The sequence below is a fragment of the Eucyclogobius newberryi genome, unplaced genomic scaffold (genome assembly GCF_026437365.1).
Source record: "Eucyclogobius newberryi isolate DKJ021-1_F unplaced genomic scaffold, fEucNew1.0.hap1 SCAF_14, whole genome shotgun sequence".
NCBI classification, from domain to species: Eukaryota; Metazoa; Chordata; class Actinopteri; order Gobiiformes; family Gobiidae; genus Eucyclogobius; species Eucyclogobius newberryi.
In genome coordinates, this window is record NW_027315768.1 from 22,119,343 (window position 1) to 22,137,492 (window position 18,150).

At 41.4% G+C, this 18,150-nt stretch overlaps 2 protein-coding genes across 2 annotated transcripts; both read left to right on the plus strand.

The window, feature by feature from the left end:
* Positions 1-1,475: 1,475 nt before the first annotated feature.
* rif1 (replication timing regulatory factor 1) lies at positions 1,476-14,126 on the plus strand. Its single transcript, XM_072445009.1, has 35 exons — positions 1,476-1,651; positions 2,438-2,574; positions 2,639-2,717; positions 2,796-2,892; positions 2,974-3,104; positions 3,183-3,277; positions 3,350-3,539; positions 3,633-3,725; positions 3,797-3,935; positions 4,018-4,169; positions 4,762-4,870; positions 4,947-5,117; positions 5,188-5,298; positions 5,407-5,469; positions 5,822-5,925; positions 6,002-6,088; positions 6,157-6,230; positions 6,311-6,491; positions 6,578-6,685; positions 6,759-6,908; positions 6,992-7,091; positions 7,169-7,458; positions 7,545-7,747; positions 7,816-7,909; positions 7,986-8,114; positions 8,248-8,390; positions 8,473-8,562; positions 8,642-8,702; positions 9,427-12,288; positions 12,356-12,490; positions 12,562-12,648; positions 12,733-12,848; positions 12,918-13,068; positions 13,139-13,268; positions 13,345-14,126. The coding sequence occupies exons 2-35, from the start codon at positions 2,459-2,461 to the stop codon at positions 13,656-13,658; spliced, it is 7,155 nt and encodes a 2,384-aa protein (XP_072301110.1). The 5' UTR covers positions 1,476-1,651; positions 2,438-2,458; the 3' UTR covers positions 13,659-14,126.
* A 474-nt stretch (positions 14,127-14,600) lies between these two features.
* LOC140359194 (uncharacterized) lies at positions 14,601-17,857 on the plus strand. The gene is made up of 15 exons (XM_072444061.1): positions 14,601-14,843; positions 15,455-15,541; positions 15,624-15,727; positions 15,797-15,838; positions 15,921-15,947; positions 16,040-16,111; positions 16,181-16,246; positions 16,318-16,344; positions 16,433-16,477; positions 16,537-16,572; positions 16,644-16,724; positions 16,799-16,895; positions 17,085-17,191; positions 17,380-17,499; positions 17,585-17,857. The coding sequence occupies exons 2-15, from the start codon at positions 15,466-15,468 to the stop codon at positions 17,600-17,602; spliced, it is 918 nt and encodes a 305-aa protein (XP_072300162.1). The 5' UTR covers positions 14,601-14,843; positions 15,455-15,465; the 3' UTR covers positions 17,603-17,857.
* Positions 17,858-18,150: the final 293 nt, after the last annotated feature.

The following is an 18,150-nucleotide window of genomic DNA, read 5'->3' on the forward strand; positions in this document are numbered from 1 at the left end:
AGCTCTAATTAATGAAACCAGCAATTAAACAATATTACTTTGACTTAGTATTTACTTAGATGTATAAATATGTATATTGCACATTAATCCACTGAAATAAATGCTAACTACATCACACCACAACATAATACAGTTATTTCATTCATATTGTAGAGACCCTAACGTTAAGCATTATCTGGTTTTAAATGTTCCTTTAACACTGTTGTTAATGCATTGTTATTGTGTGGAGTCCAGGTCAATACATATTGATAATATAATAGATCCATGCATATTAGTTACAAGTTGTTGTTATTTACACCCAAACCAAAGCACAACCCGCTCCTTTAACAAGCGTCTTAAACTAAAACACGGCACAAGCGGCATAAAACGGTTCAAATAAAGTCAGTGATCTTACAGCTGCCACCTCAATGTTCGATCTCTCGCGTCTTTAAACTAATTTCGCCGGCTTCAACTTCTGCCGCGGAGAAGACGAGAACATCGCCGATGGCTCCGGGCGCGCCATTGACAGCGATGTCAGCGTTTACGTCTTTTCCAGCACGAATTTGGCAATCTATGGAAGGTTTAGGATGGTCTAGATTCTAGAACGTAAAGGATATAGAATGTGAGTGCTAGATTTTTTATGAGTCAAGAACTGAATCACTGGGGTTTCGGGTTTTTTGGACCTGAACCGAAACATTTTTACAAGTCCGGATCTGGTCCTGTGTACCGGTACACATCCCTAATGGTGATGTGTTAAGGTGAAGGTGATAGAGAAATGGGGAGGGGTGGGGTCGAGAGAGCAGAGACAACAAGAGATTCTGGGATAGGCCTGTATATATAGGGCTTCTGGGTAATTAGAGGTGTGGTTAAAGAGTGGAGGTGTGGTTGCTGGAGGAGTAAGAGGTTGAGGCGTGGTCCTGCTCCAGAATCTCAGTTAACGATTAACATCGTCAACTACATGTATTACCAGCCTATTTGAACCTGTTAAACATATGGTGTTGTGACACTATTTGTGTTGTTCATTCATTCATTTTCTACAGCATGTTCCCGTTAGGGGTCGCGGGTGACTGGAGCCTATCCCAGTGACTTTGGGCCTTAGAGACATAGACATACAGACAACCATTCACTCTCACATTCCACCCAGAGAAATCATGTCCTTCTTCACTTTTTGTATTATGTTAATTTTGATAACAAAGCAGTCTGTTTTGGAGGGTTGGGAGAATAAAAAATCAAGTTGATGCAGATAGAAAGAAATAGTAGATAAAACTGAATATGTTTGTAAAACTAAATTATGCCACAGTATTTATAGAGAACCTATGACAGGAATGTATTCATTTATATAATGTTTTTATTATTTATTTCTATGTTTTCCACATGTCCATGTTTCCCCCTGTGCCGTCATCATGAAACGCTCCATATAAGGAGAAGTGGGCGGGTTCGTAGTGACGCGCTGGGGTCAGAGGTTATTTTGTACGTCGGCGTGCTTCTTTGGCGCCAGTGGTTTCGCGGGGAACAACACTACCAGACCCAACAGCAAAAGAAAGCGGCAAAAAAGCCTCACAAAACGTTCTTTATTCAGAATCGGGTGTAAATCCTGCGTGAGTTCACAGGAGTTGTGCCTGTTTCTGCTCCGAGGCGCGGCGCAGCGGCGCATGTAGTGATCTCAGCTCCTGTAAGTATCATGTAACTCCCCGAAGCCACTTTAGTGCTGTTTGTCACTTATCCCAAAGTTTGTCCAAATAATCACACTGTTCGAACATAAGACGACATACTGCGGGCCGCTACTGTTGTGTTCCAGAACCGTCTTCACGACAGTGTTGTGCTCTGGAGCCTGAGCATGCAGCTAATGCTAATGCCACTAATATAGGTCCATCTGATAAGTTTTTCTTCATCAAGCAGCAGCAAACTTTCTCTATAGCTTTCAGTTAGCTTCAGTACGAGCCTGAAACACCAGTTAGCGCTTGTACTTGTAGGAAAACACATTTGATAGTTTGTGATCTGTGCATTAGCCTGCTCCTGGGCCACAGGTCTGCTCCCATGTGATGGTGATGGCTTCTTTTTTCTTTTCACTTGTTGAGAGTAATATGGTTTAGTGTTTAAGTTTATTTAGCTCCATGTCAACACATCAAATTCTGATGTCATTCTACAATATCTTACTTTTTGTATTTCAAATTGCATTGGCATATGATTGATATTGCCTTGTGATTTAGCTACACTAATATTCGATAAGAACTGTCCCAAAGAGTATTTTTTGTGGGCTACACTGCCACAAGAGCTGCATAGAAAACTTAATTAATTCAGTCTCTTCATCTGGTTTAGTACATATATTATATTGTCACTATAAACAATGACTTTGCAGAATGGATATACTCGCCACCCACATGGGAATTTGTTGTTGTTTATGCCTTTTTATTTTGGCATTCAAACTCTACTATTCCTTTTTTGCCGTATTTTTCAGTGCGTGCGGAGAGCAGTCATAATGATGGCGACGGCGAATCCTCCAGGTTACAGCGGTTTCCTGCCTCTGCTCGAGTCGCTGGAGGACAGCGCTGCGGGACAGTCCAGTCAGACAGACGCCTACCTCACCATCGCCACGTAGGACCCAACTGTTAGAAAGTATAACCGCAAACACGCAACTAACTTTGACATTTGTATTCAGCCGACTGAGCGGAGAGGAAGGACGCCAGTTTCTGCCTGCAGTTGAAAAGCACTTTTCCCGTTTGGGTAAAATTATTTTGGTAAGCATTACATTTTGTATTAATCCTGTTGAGTAACAATATATTTAGTGGATTCATAATGTTTTGTTTGATTTAAAGGCTCATATAATTAGTACAAATGTGGAGCTAAGCCAAGCTGCCCTCCAGGCTTTGGGCTTCTGTGTCTATCATTCTAACGTTGTCTCAGGAGCGACAGGTATTAAACATAAACAGATTTTTACATTGACAATGTAAACGTAACTCATCTATTCATGGTGATTGCTTTTTTTATTTCCAGAAACCTTAGCAGAAGAGATCCTATCAGCACTTTGCTCTTTAGTGATGAAGTCGGCCGATAAGAATACATGCACCAGATCATTATGGGTAATATCCAAACAGAACTTTCCTTCGAAAGTGGTTGCAACAAAAGTAAGCGTGTGTATTTTTGGCTAGCATACATAATAATCTGTCATTTTGTGTTTAACATGTAGCTTCTTTGCTTCTTAGGTGCCTTCAGTGTTGAGCGCGTTGGAAAGTGTGTGGAGTAGAGAGGACATCCAGTCTGTCGTAATGGAACATGAAGCTCTAAATGTTATAATCCGGTAGAGTCAGCTATACGTGAATAACAACATTTTAGTTAGAAAGCGGTTTTAAACTTCATATTGTCGTTGCAGGTTGTTGGAGCAGGTTCCCGTACAGATGGGAGAGGGTACCGTGCGGTGGGCCAAGCTGATCATCCCTCTGGTTGTGCACTCGGCCTCTAAAGTGCGCCTGAGAGCTGCAGCCGCGATGGAGATGGGCATGCCTTTACTACTTAAAAAACAGATACAAGTGGCTGCTATTATTGAACCACTGATGTCCACTGTAAGTACTGCGTAGAGAACGCATTTCATAATTTGTTCTAATGTCTGCTAAATTTCAGTTCATTTTTATGACTTCTTAAATCTTTTTTCACAGAAATTGATCCCAGAATTGCAGAAGCTTTTTGTGCCGAAGAATGAAACTAATGTACTGAAACTTTGGTCTTTATTTGTAAGATTACTTGGAAAGGTAAATTATTATTATTTTTATAATAGTTGGTTTGAGCAGTTGATCCAACCATCACTTTACTCTGTTTTCAGCTTTTACACAAAGGAGGTCCTTTTATCAACTCCTTGCTGCATTTGGAAGAGCTTGGTTTCCGTAGCTCATCTCCAACAATCAAGAAAATCGCTTTTCTTGCTTGGAAGAGTTTAATAGACAACTTTGCCCTTAATCCAGGTTAGTAACATGACATCACATTATAAAATCTGTAATATTCAAATATCTTCTGGATTTTAATCCGTCTTTCTGTAATTTGAAGATATTCTATGCAGCTCTAAACGTCTAAAGCTCCTGATGCAGCCGCTCTCGTCAATCAATGTCAAGACTGAGCCGCTGCAGCTGACTAAAGTGGAAGTCTGGTGGTACCTGGTGGTTCAACTTGGTCCCAACTTGGCTCCCAACTTTGACTCAGTCAGTGTTATCTACACTACAATATGATCTTGCATTTTAAAAAGTGTATTTGTATTTGTGTTTGTTTTGCTCTTTAGAGATGGACAATTCATATTTTTTTTTCATATATCTGAATCCTCAGATGCTGGAAAATGTCCCAATATTTAGCTTTCATAATATCTTTCTTCCTAAGTCCCAGTCTGTTTGCCCACATCTCATTTCCAGTTTGTCCTCGGTGCATCAGATTTATTTTAAATGTTAAAAATTAAACTGAAGATATTGCTGTATGTTTTAAAAAATCTTCATAAAACAAAGAAATTACTTATTTTGTAATCTGTTAGAAAAGTGAAAATTAGGTGGTCTTTATAGCCTCAGTTCTGAACGGACTTCAGAACTGGATATTCTTAACCTTAAAAACGTTGTTCAGTCAACAGAATTTAATTGAATTGATTTAATACAAGTCAAATTTTCTTTTATTTGCCACAACGCCATGACAAATATCACCAATATTGATATCAGCTGAAATAATCAACAGCAGGCTGTCCCATTGGTATCATATTGAATATATACAAGTGTTAAAGCTGATTGTTGTCTAATTGTCCAATATTTGCAGGTTTCTGTTCCTCTGCTCCAAAGCACAATCGGCTGCGAGTCAGTCTCAGTCCCTGGAACTCCGTCTAGAGGTGGAATTCCAACTGGAGGACCAAACACTCCCAAGAGTGGTTTGTACAAGAACGATAATGACACATTTAGAGTACATTATACATTTGAGGGAAAAGTTTGTGTTTTTGCTTACAGCAGCGCTGAATACATCAGTGACCACTCCTCGGATGAGCCTAAACTCCAGCATCAGCGGTCAGTCAGTCTTCCCCTCCATCCAGCTGCTCGGTCTGGAGATGCTCCTGCACTATTTCATGGGCCCAGAGGTTATAGCTCCTGCAGAAAAAAATAGACTCAATCTCAGCCTTGGTACGAGACTTGACCAGGATAAATATAATAACAAAAATTTTTGACTAAAGTGTCAGTGTTTCTCCTCCAGAGCCCCTGAAGCACCCCTTTCTCTCTGGCACTTCTTCTTTTACTAAACATGCAGCTGTGCTCATCGCATATGTCAGAGATGGAGTTATTGAGATCGGCAAAGACGCTCCTGGTAAATTAATGCTCCTTTGGTGCATTCAATATCACTCCACCCGTTTAAACATTAAATGTTTTTTTTATTGTTCATCTTTAAAACACCACTCTTTGTTTTGCCTAACAGAGCCTCTTCTTACACTTTTATGGACAAGTCTTGTTCAGTATGTTAATTGCTCCATTGAATCTGGTGAGTCAATTTATTGTATATTTATTGGTTCTCTAAATAACATGCATTGTGGCCGCTGCTGTGAGCGCAGCCTCTTCGAGCTTTGAGTCCTGCCTGGCAGCGCCACATAGAGCATTCACATTGGGCTCCGTCACTGAGATGAAGAACAATAAGACCTCGCCCTCATCTAATGTGCAGCCCACTAACATTGTTGTCAGTTTAAGTCGGAGAGTCCATGTTCTTGTGGACTTTGTGAAGACGTAAAAGTCTGAGGGGCCTGTTCCCAATGATGCCTATCTTAATGTATTCACCAAACATTTCCTTATTACCTTTGTTACCCTAACCTAACCTAACCTTTTATCTTTTGATTCAGTTGGTTCTAAAAAAGATCGTCAGGGTTGTGAAGTGCTCACTTTCACTCTTCAGGCGCTTCAGAGTATTGTCTCGTCTGAAGCTCTACCGTCACAAAAAGTGCTGGTAAGACGCGCTGTAGCTTTAAGAACTTGTATATTTTTTCTGTTTTAATTCACTTTTTTCATGTGTTGTGCCACAGTTTTTGATTGAGGCAACTGTAAAAGGCATTTCTCCAAGAGTTCTGGGCTCTGCCTCGTATCAAGTGGGGAAAATGGATGTTTTGAATGTGAGTGTCCTCTTATGGTTTATAGTTTGTATACCTGCAATTTGTAAATCTAATATTTTTATTTTCAGGGAACACCAGCTTTGTTTCTAATCCAACTCCTCTATGACAGTAGCATGTTGTCTGCGTATGTTGAAGATGAGAGGTGGGTGTATATACCGTATATATTATGTATGGGCTAACCATACTTATAAAGACATGTTTATTATAATTGAATGTTTGTAGGTTTATTCAGTGCCTTCAAACTCTGGTGGGCTGTGGTCTTTCTGGGCCCACTTCCCCTCTGGCTTTTGGAGAGGCAGTGTTGAGTGCCATCAATCGGAGCTCAGGGACTATTCAGAACAAAGAGCAGCTGTGGAAGATGTGGAGTGTTGTGGTCAGCTCCTTAACAGACACGGTCGCACACGTAAACATTTTATTTATTATTATTATGGTGGGAAATTGTATAATTGATACTGGCTTTTATTCAAATTGTGAACACTTTTCTTGCAGTCTAATGAGGTCAACCAAGGTGACGCTTTGGAGCACAACTTCAGCGCCATGTACTCTGCTCTGATGTTTCCAATTACTCACCTCCTACATGACTCGACCCTCCAACAGGTCCGTCCAATTAGAAGGAGCGAACATCAGCCTTTCAAGGATATTGAATTTAACCCATTTTAACTACGTCCAGGCTTCACAAAAGTCGATGCTGTCCATGTGGTCCAAGCTGTACCAGGTTTTTGCCCGCTGCTCCGCTCTGGTGGTCACTGCAGAGGAGAACATCTGTTGTGAGGAGCTCTGTACCAAGATGGCTGCTGCATTGGACAAGGACACTCTTATGGTAAATTTGGGGGAAATATTGACATTTTGGCCTGACCAATATTTGTCGTAATTATTTTAAACCATTTGTTTTCTGTCTCTCAGGTTCCTTCAACATTAAATGTGATTTTGAATATTCTCCAAGTAATTGTAGAGTGTGTGGACTTCACTCCGTACACACCTCATTTTCAGCAAAAGATCAAGTGTAAGCATAATACTAATTTTGAATCATAAAATTATCCTAACAACTCAAGTTTAGACTTATTTGTTTTGTTTCTTAAGCTCCTCACACTCCTGTGAATTGGATGAAAAAGAGGACCAAGGTTTTAGGGAACCTATCCACGTTCCAGTCTCTGGTGGTTCAGTGTCTAAATGTGTTTTTGGACACATGTGAAACCTCGTCCGGGTCGACCGGAGCAGCACTGGTGTCTGTCCTGGCCACGCTCTTCACTAATCTGGTCCTGGCCAATGCTGTGCACGAGCTGCTTACTGCTGTGGTTCAGCCACTCTCACAGCTCTACAAACAGGCAGCCACTGAACCAGCCAAGTTCACCTCACAGTTTGTGACTAAAGTATGTTTCACATTCAAAGCCATGAGCAATACTTTTAAGAATTAGTAAAGCAGCTTTTAAAGTTCATACTTGTCTTTTATACTCAGTTGGAGAAGCTCCTCTCTGAGGTCCTGAGCTGCCTACAGTCCCGGTCCACTCTGGCCTATAACACGGAGCTGCTGGAGTTGCTGTGTCCTCTGCTGTGTGTTCTTTTCTCTCATAAAAACAAGCACCTCAGAACCACAGTCACACAGTTCTGGAACGCTTCCTTTGCAAACTCAGTCAGCCTCATTTACCCGGAGGAGATCAAGTGAGTGAACTTGTGTATTTGACTGCTACAAGACTGATAAGAGACGCTCATCTATGAAATTGTTACAGGCCTGTTTTGAGCCAGGTAAAGAAGAAAACGCCCATCATCCTTCCTGGTTTTGAAGTGGTCAGTGTCCCTGATGAACTCTGTGGACAAGAGTCTGTAAGATAGTTTTTCTAAAAGTCACATTTTATCTTCACACCAATGTTTTGCTCTCATGTGATTTTTGTTTTTTTAGTCTGAATGCTCTCAGTTAGAAACAAAGTTGAGTGGTATTCCCATCTCTGTGGGAAAGAGGGATTCACTGTTGGGAAAGACTCCTGAGGCAAAGGATCAGACCTCCAGCAGAACATCAAAACTAGTTTCAGTGAGTGTTACGAAACCATTTCCCAAATATTTATGTTAGGCCTGTCATACTCAAGTTGAAATAATAATGCATTGTGTTTTTCAACATATTGGTATTTTGTCATCATTCATTCCTTTTCCCGTTTCCTCTTCAGACAAAACTGGATTTTGGTTCCCCCAAACCTGCTCGCAGAATTGTCCTGGAGGAAGAGGCATCTGTAGACTTTGTGTTCATCCCTCCAGAGACAAAGGAGCGAGTTTTGACAGCACATCAAAAAGAAGTGAAGCAAACTAAAAGGTCAGATTAAAAAAAAAAAAAAAAAAATTATCTATAACTAAAATATAGGCTTAGTTTTTACAATGTGTTTTAAAAATTCCAGAGTGGACATCCCTGCTATGTACAACAACCTTGATGCATCTTTGGACACCACCGTTTTCACACAGTATACTCAAAGCCAGGAGGATTATGGGTAAAATGAAGCCACTTTTCAGATTCATCCTGATTCTTGGTGTAAAAAAAACAAAAAAAACATCCAGTATTGTTTTCAGGGACACATTACCAGCAGAGCAAGTGGGTGAAGTTTCCAAAGACGACAAAGCTTCTATGAAGGTACTGGACACACAAACATGCTCTTGTTTTAGTATGCCTAGAGGAGACTTTTTAAGCTAAATTTTAACTATTATAATTGTTTTCCCTCCCCCTTAAACCTCCTTGAAGTTGTATTTGGGACGTTTCATGCGTTTGGTCTCTTGAATGCAGGAGAATAAATATTACTCAGTGACTTTTCCCCTGCCCCCCATGCACACTTATTACCCTATTTTGTACTCCTATTTGTATTAATGTTGCCATTTTGGCACAAATGGGGGAAAATGCACTCCGCTCTGATCTGCATCCGGAAGCACAGCCCTTTGCGGAGGCAATTTTCATTCCTTTACAGCGCGTTATCCTAAACATCATCCCAACAGCTTTGAAACTGGAAGTCACAGGACTTCAGTTGTTTTAGAGCAATATTGCAATTTTAAATGTCAAATATCAAAACATGACCAAAAATAAGACTTTGTTTTTTGTCTTTGTGTTTGCAGTCTACTTTTTAAAGATTTAATCTAAAGAGAAACAAACATTTCATTATATTCTTATATACAAGAAATATTGTATGTTGACAATTCTAGGATTAAAGGGCCATTTGCTTGTTTCCTGAACCATGTCCAGCTGTTTTAATAGTTCCAGCATGTTTTGGGCAAACTGAATGAGGGCACTAATCACCTGGGGCTGTGGGTATTTGCCAAGAATTTCCTGTATTCAACCTCTGGTGTTTTGTGCACGTGTTTTCTAGGCTTCTACTACCGAACCAACAAATGGAGCTGGAGAAACTGAAGAAGTTGTGGCAATGGAGACTCAAGACTTTGCAAGTCCAAAAGCTGAACTAGAAGTTCTAAAATCAAGTGACGGTGATCAGCAGGATGAGGTTGTGCCCGAGTCCACAGATGTGTCTATGGAGGAGGGGGTCCAGAAAGAGGAAACGAGTAAAGAAGCAAACTCTCAAGCTAATGATAGCCAAAATATGTCGTCAGCTAATGATAGCCAAAATATGTCTTCAGACTTCTTATCGGGTACACCACAGAAAAGCAGGCGTCAGTCCTTTATCACTCTGGAGATGTATGCAGAAAGCAAACTATCTAGCCCCAGCAGTGGATTCACAGGGCAAGTAATTCAAGCATCAAAAGGCAAAAAGATTTCTCCCTCTACTCCTCGCACAACAGACAGTTCAACCACACAAGACTTGCAAACTGAGAAAGAAAAAACCTCAGATGATGGTACACCAGAATCTCCTCGTCTGCCTAAAGATGGGAAAGAAATGAAAGGAGTGAAGCTGATTGACCGACTTCCAAGTGACACCACTGAGGAAGAGGACATGATCCCGGACACACAAACTGAAATGCAGACCAAAGCTAAATCATACTCTCAGGAAAGCCAGTCGCCACAGCAGGAGGAATCTGATGTTGACTCGCCAAGACGATCCAGCCGACCGAGGGTTCGGCCGCTGCTGCCGGGAGAAGATCCTGAAGAGCGGGATGAGAAATTTGCACAACTCAAAAGGAAACCCTCTGCTGGGGATGTCAAGGCAGATTCTCCAACTAGCTCTGTCAAAGTTAGACGCAACACAAGAAGCAAATCTGTGGAGGATGATGGTAGCAAAGAACGGCTGAGAACAAGATCTCAAAAAGAAAAGGAGTTGAGTCAAACAAACTCTACGAGAAAGAAGATTAAACTCTTTAGCAGTTCCCAGGACTACATGGATAAACCTGCAAAACGAAAAAGTCTGAGAGAGTCTAGCCAAACTGACTTGGACTCGCAGTCTGAAAATGAAAGCCAGTCCATGAGAAGATCTCTGCACAGAAGCAAATTAACACCTGATGTTGAAATGGATGATAAATTGAAGTATAAAACTGCAACCAAAAAGGCTGAACTGAGTGCAAATGAGACTGAAAGCCAGTTGGAGGAAGAAAATGACAGCAAACCCCAATCATCACCAGACTCGCTGGCAGTGGTTGGAATAAAAGAAATGGTTAGCAACTTGCAACCAAGCCCCAGTGCCACACCAGACTGTTTAGCTGTTGAAAACGTTGAGCTTGAGAAAGGGGTTGCAAAATCTTCTCAGTCTGACTGTACACAAGTTAATGTTCTCAATGATTTCAATGCAAAGGATCCACCCAGTGATGGCTCTGAACCATTACAAGTCAATTCTCAAAGGACCAGGGCCAAAAGTGAGCCTCAAACTGAGATGCAAATGGCTGAAGAGCTTAGTCAAGATAGTCCAGATTCCCAGTCCATTTCCTCTTCTGAAAGCCAAACTCGACGCAGGTCTAGAAGGAGCAAGGCTTTGTCCGACTCTGCTGAAACGAAGACTCCTGAGGACCAAGGAAAACGGTCAAAAACCAGTTCACAAGCTGACACAAAGACCAATGTCAAGACGAGGAGAAGCAAGGGGCAGGAAGATTCTGCAAAGTCTAGCTCTACACCAGATAATGCACAATCCCAAGACAGTTTGCAGTCGCTAGACTCTGAGTCGTCCCAGGGCAGAAGCAGGAGGTCCTCACGGCGAAACTCTGCACTGCCAGAGCAGAAGTCTGAGTCCCAAACGTCAGAAAAGTCTGATTCAACAGTTAAACGGAAAGGAAGGCCCCGAAGAATACTTCCCGCTTTAAGTCCTTTAGACGCAAATGTTAAAGAGGATAAAAGTAGAGATGACCTTTCAAATGCAAATCTGGAAGCATCACAGATGGATAATTCCCAAATTATTGCAATTGAAAATTCTGAAAATACTGGAAAAAATGAGGAATCTGCAATATCTGAGCTAAAGACTAATGAAACAAATGCAAAAGTGGTGGAAAGTGATGTAGAAAAATATCTTTGTATTGAAAATCTTGTGTCAAAGAAAGACCAAGATTTGCCTTGTAACATTGAGGAACAGCAAATGGACTCTGAAGTTGCAAATTTAGACTCTTCACAACAATGTAGTCATCTGGATATGGTTGAAAACATTGCATCAGTAGAGACGGAGGAAGAGCCTGAGGAGAAAACTAAACTACCCACTGAAGAAACACAATCACCTGTAAAGGAGGATATCTGTGCGTCTTTGGATGTCGCGGCGGAGGCAGTGAATGAAGCTGAAGAGGAGCAAACACATTTAAATGAAAACCTTAGTGATTCTGAAGCTGAGATTGGAGCACAAGACAATGAAACTGGTGCTGAATGCTTGTGTGCACCCTCTGACCCCGCTGCAGTTGAACTGTCAGAGGAGGAGGAGACTAAAACAGTGGGGTCACAGGGCCAACCCTTAGAGGTCATCGAAGGCATTACACCCATTCAGGACAACTTGGAAGACAACGTCCAGATTATGGCGAGTGAAGAGAAGACTGAAGACCATGTGGTGGAACAGTCTGAGGGGCTTGAAATGACTAGGACAACAGATGCTGCCGGGGAGGTGCTCTCTGCAACTACAGCTGACCATAGCCCCCCAGCCTCCCCTGTGAAGCAGATGGACCTGGAGGCAATCATAGGACCAGAGGTTGGACAGAGCCCGGTCAGTCGGGCCAAAGGAACATGGTCTCCCACTGCGTCGCCATCTACTAGCATTCTCAAGAAGGCCCAGAAGAGGGCGCTGGAGGTGGAAACTCCCTCACCATTGGTCAAGGTAAGCTACGTTTATGGTCTTTAATTACTTTTTTGTTAAGATAACCCTAACAATATTTGTTTTTTAGTCAAGAAGAGTGTCATTTGCTGATCCAATCCAGCATCAGGAACTAGCGGATGATATTGATCGCCGCAGCCCTGCTCTCAGAACCAGCTCTCCAAGAAGGACCAAGATGGGCGTCGGCAGCATCCCACAGCCTAAAGTAAAAGCAGTTGGTGTGATCACTCTTCAGCCAAAAAATGTTTATTCAAAAAGTCTTCCGTCTCTTTTCAGTTTGTCACTACACCCACTAAAGGCTTAATCACTTTGAGTCCCAGGAATCTGAATAGTCCAGGCTACAAGAGCTCTAAGAAATGCCTGGTATTCTAAACATAACCACCAAAAGTCATTTATTGCACTTAATAAATTAGCACAAACCTAATGGCATATGTTTTTTGTCTTCAGATTTCTGAACTGGGTCAAGAACCTCGTCCTGTTTCTAAAGACTGTATCTACCCTGCTCTGGTGGGCTGCACGGCTCCTGTGGAGGCTGTGCTGCCTCAGATCGCCTCCACCATGTGGTGAGTGCAGACGGCAGAGTATCTCAGTGCGGAGTTATTCTTTTTTCACTAAAATGCTGTATTTTTCAGGTCCCGTGGATTTGGACAAATTGTTAGAGCCAGAAATATCAAAACGGTTGGTGACCTCAGCGCTCTAACTCCACCTGAAGTCAAGGTTCTGCCCATTCGATCACCAAAAGTTTCCAATGTGAAGAAAGCTTTGAAAATCTATGAACAGCAGGTTTGTCAATGTAGAATACGTTAATGACCGTGTAAGTTGATTGTGTCTGACGTAAACCTTTCTTTTGTAGCGAAAGGGCAGAGGCGGTGACGAGTTGAAGAGTTTTGATGAAATGGAGCGGATGACTTCTGAAGTGGAGGAAAGCAGCGCTGCTCAAAACCAGGACGAGGACCAGAAAACCCCAGCTTCTGATGCATTAGGTTTGTTTTGAGAAAAGATCAATCCTAAACCATTCTTTGCCAATACAACTTTAATAGACATGGGTCTTCCTTTTAGCCACAGAGCTGGTGTTTGATGCCGTCTCTGCTGAGGAAAAGATGGAGCAGGACTCTTTTGTGACCGCGGACACTTCTGGTGCCTCTTCTGTGACCGCGGACCCCTCTTCTGCAGCTCAGACCTCAGACGATCAGGTCCCGAGCACATTGCTTCTGTCAGAGCTCGAGTTCCTCCACAGCAGGACGAGCCCCGAGGAGCTGTGCCACTGTTCTCCTCAGCAGCTCCTCCTCATGCACCAGCAGTTGGCCGACATGATGAAGACTGTGGTGCTGGAGATGAACTCGCGCCTATCAAAACACAGCCAATCACAATAAGACTGATTCTCTGAAGGACAATGGACATTTTTCTAAGGATTTGTTTGCCAAGGACAGCCAGAAAACTGACTTCAAATTCTAGCCTTCAATCAGTTTCTACTTCCAAATTGCTCTTCCTCAATTTAATTTTAAATAATAAGGGATTTTTATTGGGCTGAAAAGATTTGTATGTTTTTTAGAAATCCAAGCCAAAGCACAATTTGTTGTGCTGAAATAATTTTTAATGATCCTAATAGTGGGCATTTTATACAAACATAAATGGTAAAATTATTGTTAAACTCTACAAATGTACAGAAAGTCTTGACCCTCTCTGTGTTTACATGTCAGCTGTCCATGTTTCAATGTAAATAGTATTTTTTTCCTTGTAAACTCTTGAATGTTGTCACCTTTTATCATAGTTGTAGGCATGCTGCACTTCAATGTTTTAATCTTTTTTAAATATTTCAATAAAAGATGATGAATGAATTACTTCAAAAATGGATTTTTATCATTTTTCCCCTGCAGTCATAAAAGTCAGATTAATATTTGGTTATAAATGACATTTTAGTTAGCTAATAAGTAAATTTGCTGAAACCTGTCACTTCAAGAGCTTTTACTATATCCTGTGAATGTAATTAAACATGGAGGCACTCTGGTTGTCTCTGCGTCCCAGTCCCTCTGTGATGTCCCATCCAGGTCTTCATTGCTGTTTACTGAGAGATCGTTGAAGGATTGATGGTTATGCTTGTATTGATCACCTTTCGTTAAGACCGTCAGATGCAGGTCTTAAACTAAACAACTCACTTCCTCTTTGGTCAAAAATCAGTTCTTGGTATTGATGCCACAAACCCATTTTATTTTAAAGCCCATTTGGACAGCAGTGTGGGTGTTGGCCTCTTGCCTGTACTTTAATGTAAGTACAGTGAGAGTGTATCACTTGACTTATTCCACTGTCTCCTCTCTATCCAGCCTGGTGCTTCTGTTTGGCTCAGTGTGAAGGTAATTATCTGATTATTTCTGCAGAGCTGCCAGCCACTGCACTGCTTCTCCACAGTCCAGAGGGATAAGTTAGCGTTAGCAGAGTGTGCAAGCCCAGCAGATTGGACTGGACTGCGCCGCTGGAGAATGACCAGGGACCAGCAGCTGCACCAGGACCACCACTGCGGGACAGGTCTGAGCAGAAGGCACAGCGGAGGGACATCTGAGGTAAGGCGGCACAAATGTACTTTATTTCAAATTGTACACATCATAAGATTGGATTGAGAAATATGGCATATCATTTTTTTTCAGATGTTTGTGTGCAAGTTGCTGAGCATGCACTAGTGTAAATACTGTACTGTGTGTGTGGACTTTGCCCAATAACCCAAGCTTGGTGGTTTGATTCCAGCTCAATTGATGTGTTCTTTGTTAATTCAGCTGCATTTCCTCCAGTGTATTTGATGCTGGAGCAGTGTATGAATGTGAGGACAATGGAGATCAAATCTGGCTTACATGTAGCATGACCTACAACACAACTCTCCCAATCAAATCTCGTAAAAGTAGATTTTTAGTTTTAAGCACAGATTTCTCTCTAACAGTCAAGTAATGTATGCCTTTTTCTTTCCAGTATAGCAGTAAAGCACGTCCTTTGAAGACGTACAACTACAGTAGGTGGCGGTAAATGCACCTTTCCAGTTGGCTGTAATGTATGTAAAAAGTTATAGAGAGGAATTTTAGAAAATATGTATCAATCAAATCAATAATAACTATACATTTATCCAATTGTTTTATTTTGATGTACTAGCAGACGTGTCAGATTCTTACTCTTGTGTTTGCAGGAGAAGTAAAGATGTTGGTTTATCTGCTGGTGAGCTGGACAGTGGCGCTGTGCTGTCCTCATCTGACCGCTGCCTCTGTCACACACAGTGAGTGAAACTGAAGCGCAGCCATAAATATAAAGGAGATTTGTTGACATCGTGTTTCGCAGCAGTTTGTGTTTGTCCATAGGATTTCCATTGAGTAGATGGTCTCCACAGAAATGCAAGCTCTTCATCTCACCTCCTGCTCCTCCTCCCATGTTCCCCTCCATCAAGCGAAAACAAGAGCTACTGGTAATTATATATTATTCTAGTTTAATATTCCATAATGTACGTGATCTTTATTGAATATGCTTTTTCCAGGTTGACATAACTGAACACATCACTGGGCGGAAAGGTGAAAAGGTACAAGCGTAGTCACTAGTATTCACTTTAAGAGTTCAGAGTTAAGCTCAAAGTCTTAAACATTATTCCATGATGTTTTTAGGGCTGCAGGGGACTCCGAGGGCCCAAGGTGCAGTGAGTTACATGTACAATATTTGAAGGCATGATTTAATTCACTATTTACTTAGATGTTCTAATCAAATCATTTGGCGTTGTTGTCAGGGAGATCCAGGTGTTCCGGGTCCACAAGGAGAGACAGGACCACAAGGACCAATGGGAAAGATGGGCATTCAGGTTATACCAGATTTCCATCTGAATACTTCATGTATTTTGATGAAATTGTCTAATGTTTTCTTTGTACAGGGAGACAAAGGGGAGCGAGGATGGAGAGGCCTCTATGGGGACATAGGAACCCCCGGTATGATAAAGGTATCAGCTAATGCATGTTGATTTTGGTCTTTACAACATCTTTGTGTTTTTGAAATATTTCCATTTGGCAGGGCAGTAAGGGACCTAAGGGATTCAAGGTAATCTATTTTATATTTCAAATATACTGTGATGGAATCTTGATATTACAGCAGTAGGACTTACATTGTGTCTTCATTATATTTTCAGGGTGAAATGGGAGCCAAAGGCCACACAGGTCGTTCTGGAGAAAAGGTATTGTTACATTTTAATGTGATTTAATTTGAGTTAAGAAGCTTTGATGTGTTTGTTAGGGCGTCAGAGGAATCACTGGAAAGTCTGGAGAAAAGGTAGAACCAAACTTGCATAAATACAGTCACATACACACTACTTCTTTACAGGACTACTATAAATGTTGCAGGGAGACCCAGGTCTGAAAGGAGATCCAGGCTACAGAGGAGAGCAGGGACCCAGAGGAGAGTCTGGTAACAGAGGAGCAGTGGTAGGCTGATTAATGAGAAATTTGCATTCATTAGTTTTACAAATACATTTGGAAACCAAATGAAACTTTTGCAGGGGCCTAAAGGGTCTGATGGACATTTAGGAAAGACAGGACATGCTGGTCCAGCAGGACTTCATGGTCAACCTGGAGTCTCTGGAAATCCAGGACAAGGTTTGTAATTGTAATTTGTTGACAGCAACTAGTAGTATAAAATATACATATTGTGTATATTGTAGTGTAGTAAAACTTTTGATTTGATTTTATAATTATTAGAATGTCAATAAACACAATGCCCAGATTGTATGCTCACCTGACCATTTAATGATATAATATAAGATCAAATGTTTGTTTTGTGTGAAGTGCATGTGCTGCCAGGGCGTCCGGGGGATCCAGGGGATCCAGGAGCTGCAGCCCAGTGCAACTGCTCAAGTATTCAGCCCCTCAGAGAGAACAACAGAGTCTACAATGTGAGTCATTCCAACAATTATAAAAAGTGTTAGGTTGTTTTCATTTAGTTTAGAAAGTAAACCATCTTGGCAGTGTTGGATAATTAGTGTAACGTCAGACTGGGTGATCCTTTTTATGTTACAGCTCTCTCTAGTGGTCTGAAATGGAACATTTTAAATTAGTGCTGAACCTCTGTTGTTTTCTCCAGATTTTTATGGCTGATGGAGAAAAGCAGATGAGGCGGCTGCGGGCTGAGAATGTGATGGTGCTAAGGACAGACAGAAACTCACTTTACATTTACAGCAACTCACAGTGGATCAATGTTTTGGTAAATTCTGCAACAATCAGCCACATTTCCAATAAAATATATTCATTTCCTTTTTCTGTGATCATTCTGCTCGTCTTTGAACCAGGAGGATGCAAGAAACTGAAGCCAACCCACCACGGAAACTGGAGCTTTCCCCATTACGTGCCTTTTAGAGACACTTTTCACAACTGTACTGAGAGGGACAAAATGGCAAACATGTAAATCAAATCTGTTTCTTACACTGATGCAGTACATTGTACTATATACTTGTGCATTAGTTGGGCATGATTCATGTGCCACAAATCATTTGTGCATGTTGCATTGTATGTGCTGAGCAAGAAGGCCAAACCCCAAACCACGTGCTCTGACGCTGCAGAGGATTCAACTGCAGGGAATAAATTCATCAATAAAATTGGCTTGACTCCCACAAATGCCTGGTGTTTGGAATTGTATTACTTCATTATTTCAGCCCTTTCATTTATCTTTTAGTCAAGGATAAACCCACCACTATACAATACACTAGAGCTGTGCTCGTCTCCAGAGGTAAAATAAAGTTACAGAATTGAGATGTGATTTATAGAGTCCTGAGCTTCTGTTTAATGCTGCTCTATTCTCCAAACACTATTGTTCAGCCACTTTTCTTCACGCTCTGAAGGAGACGGGTGGATTTTT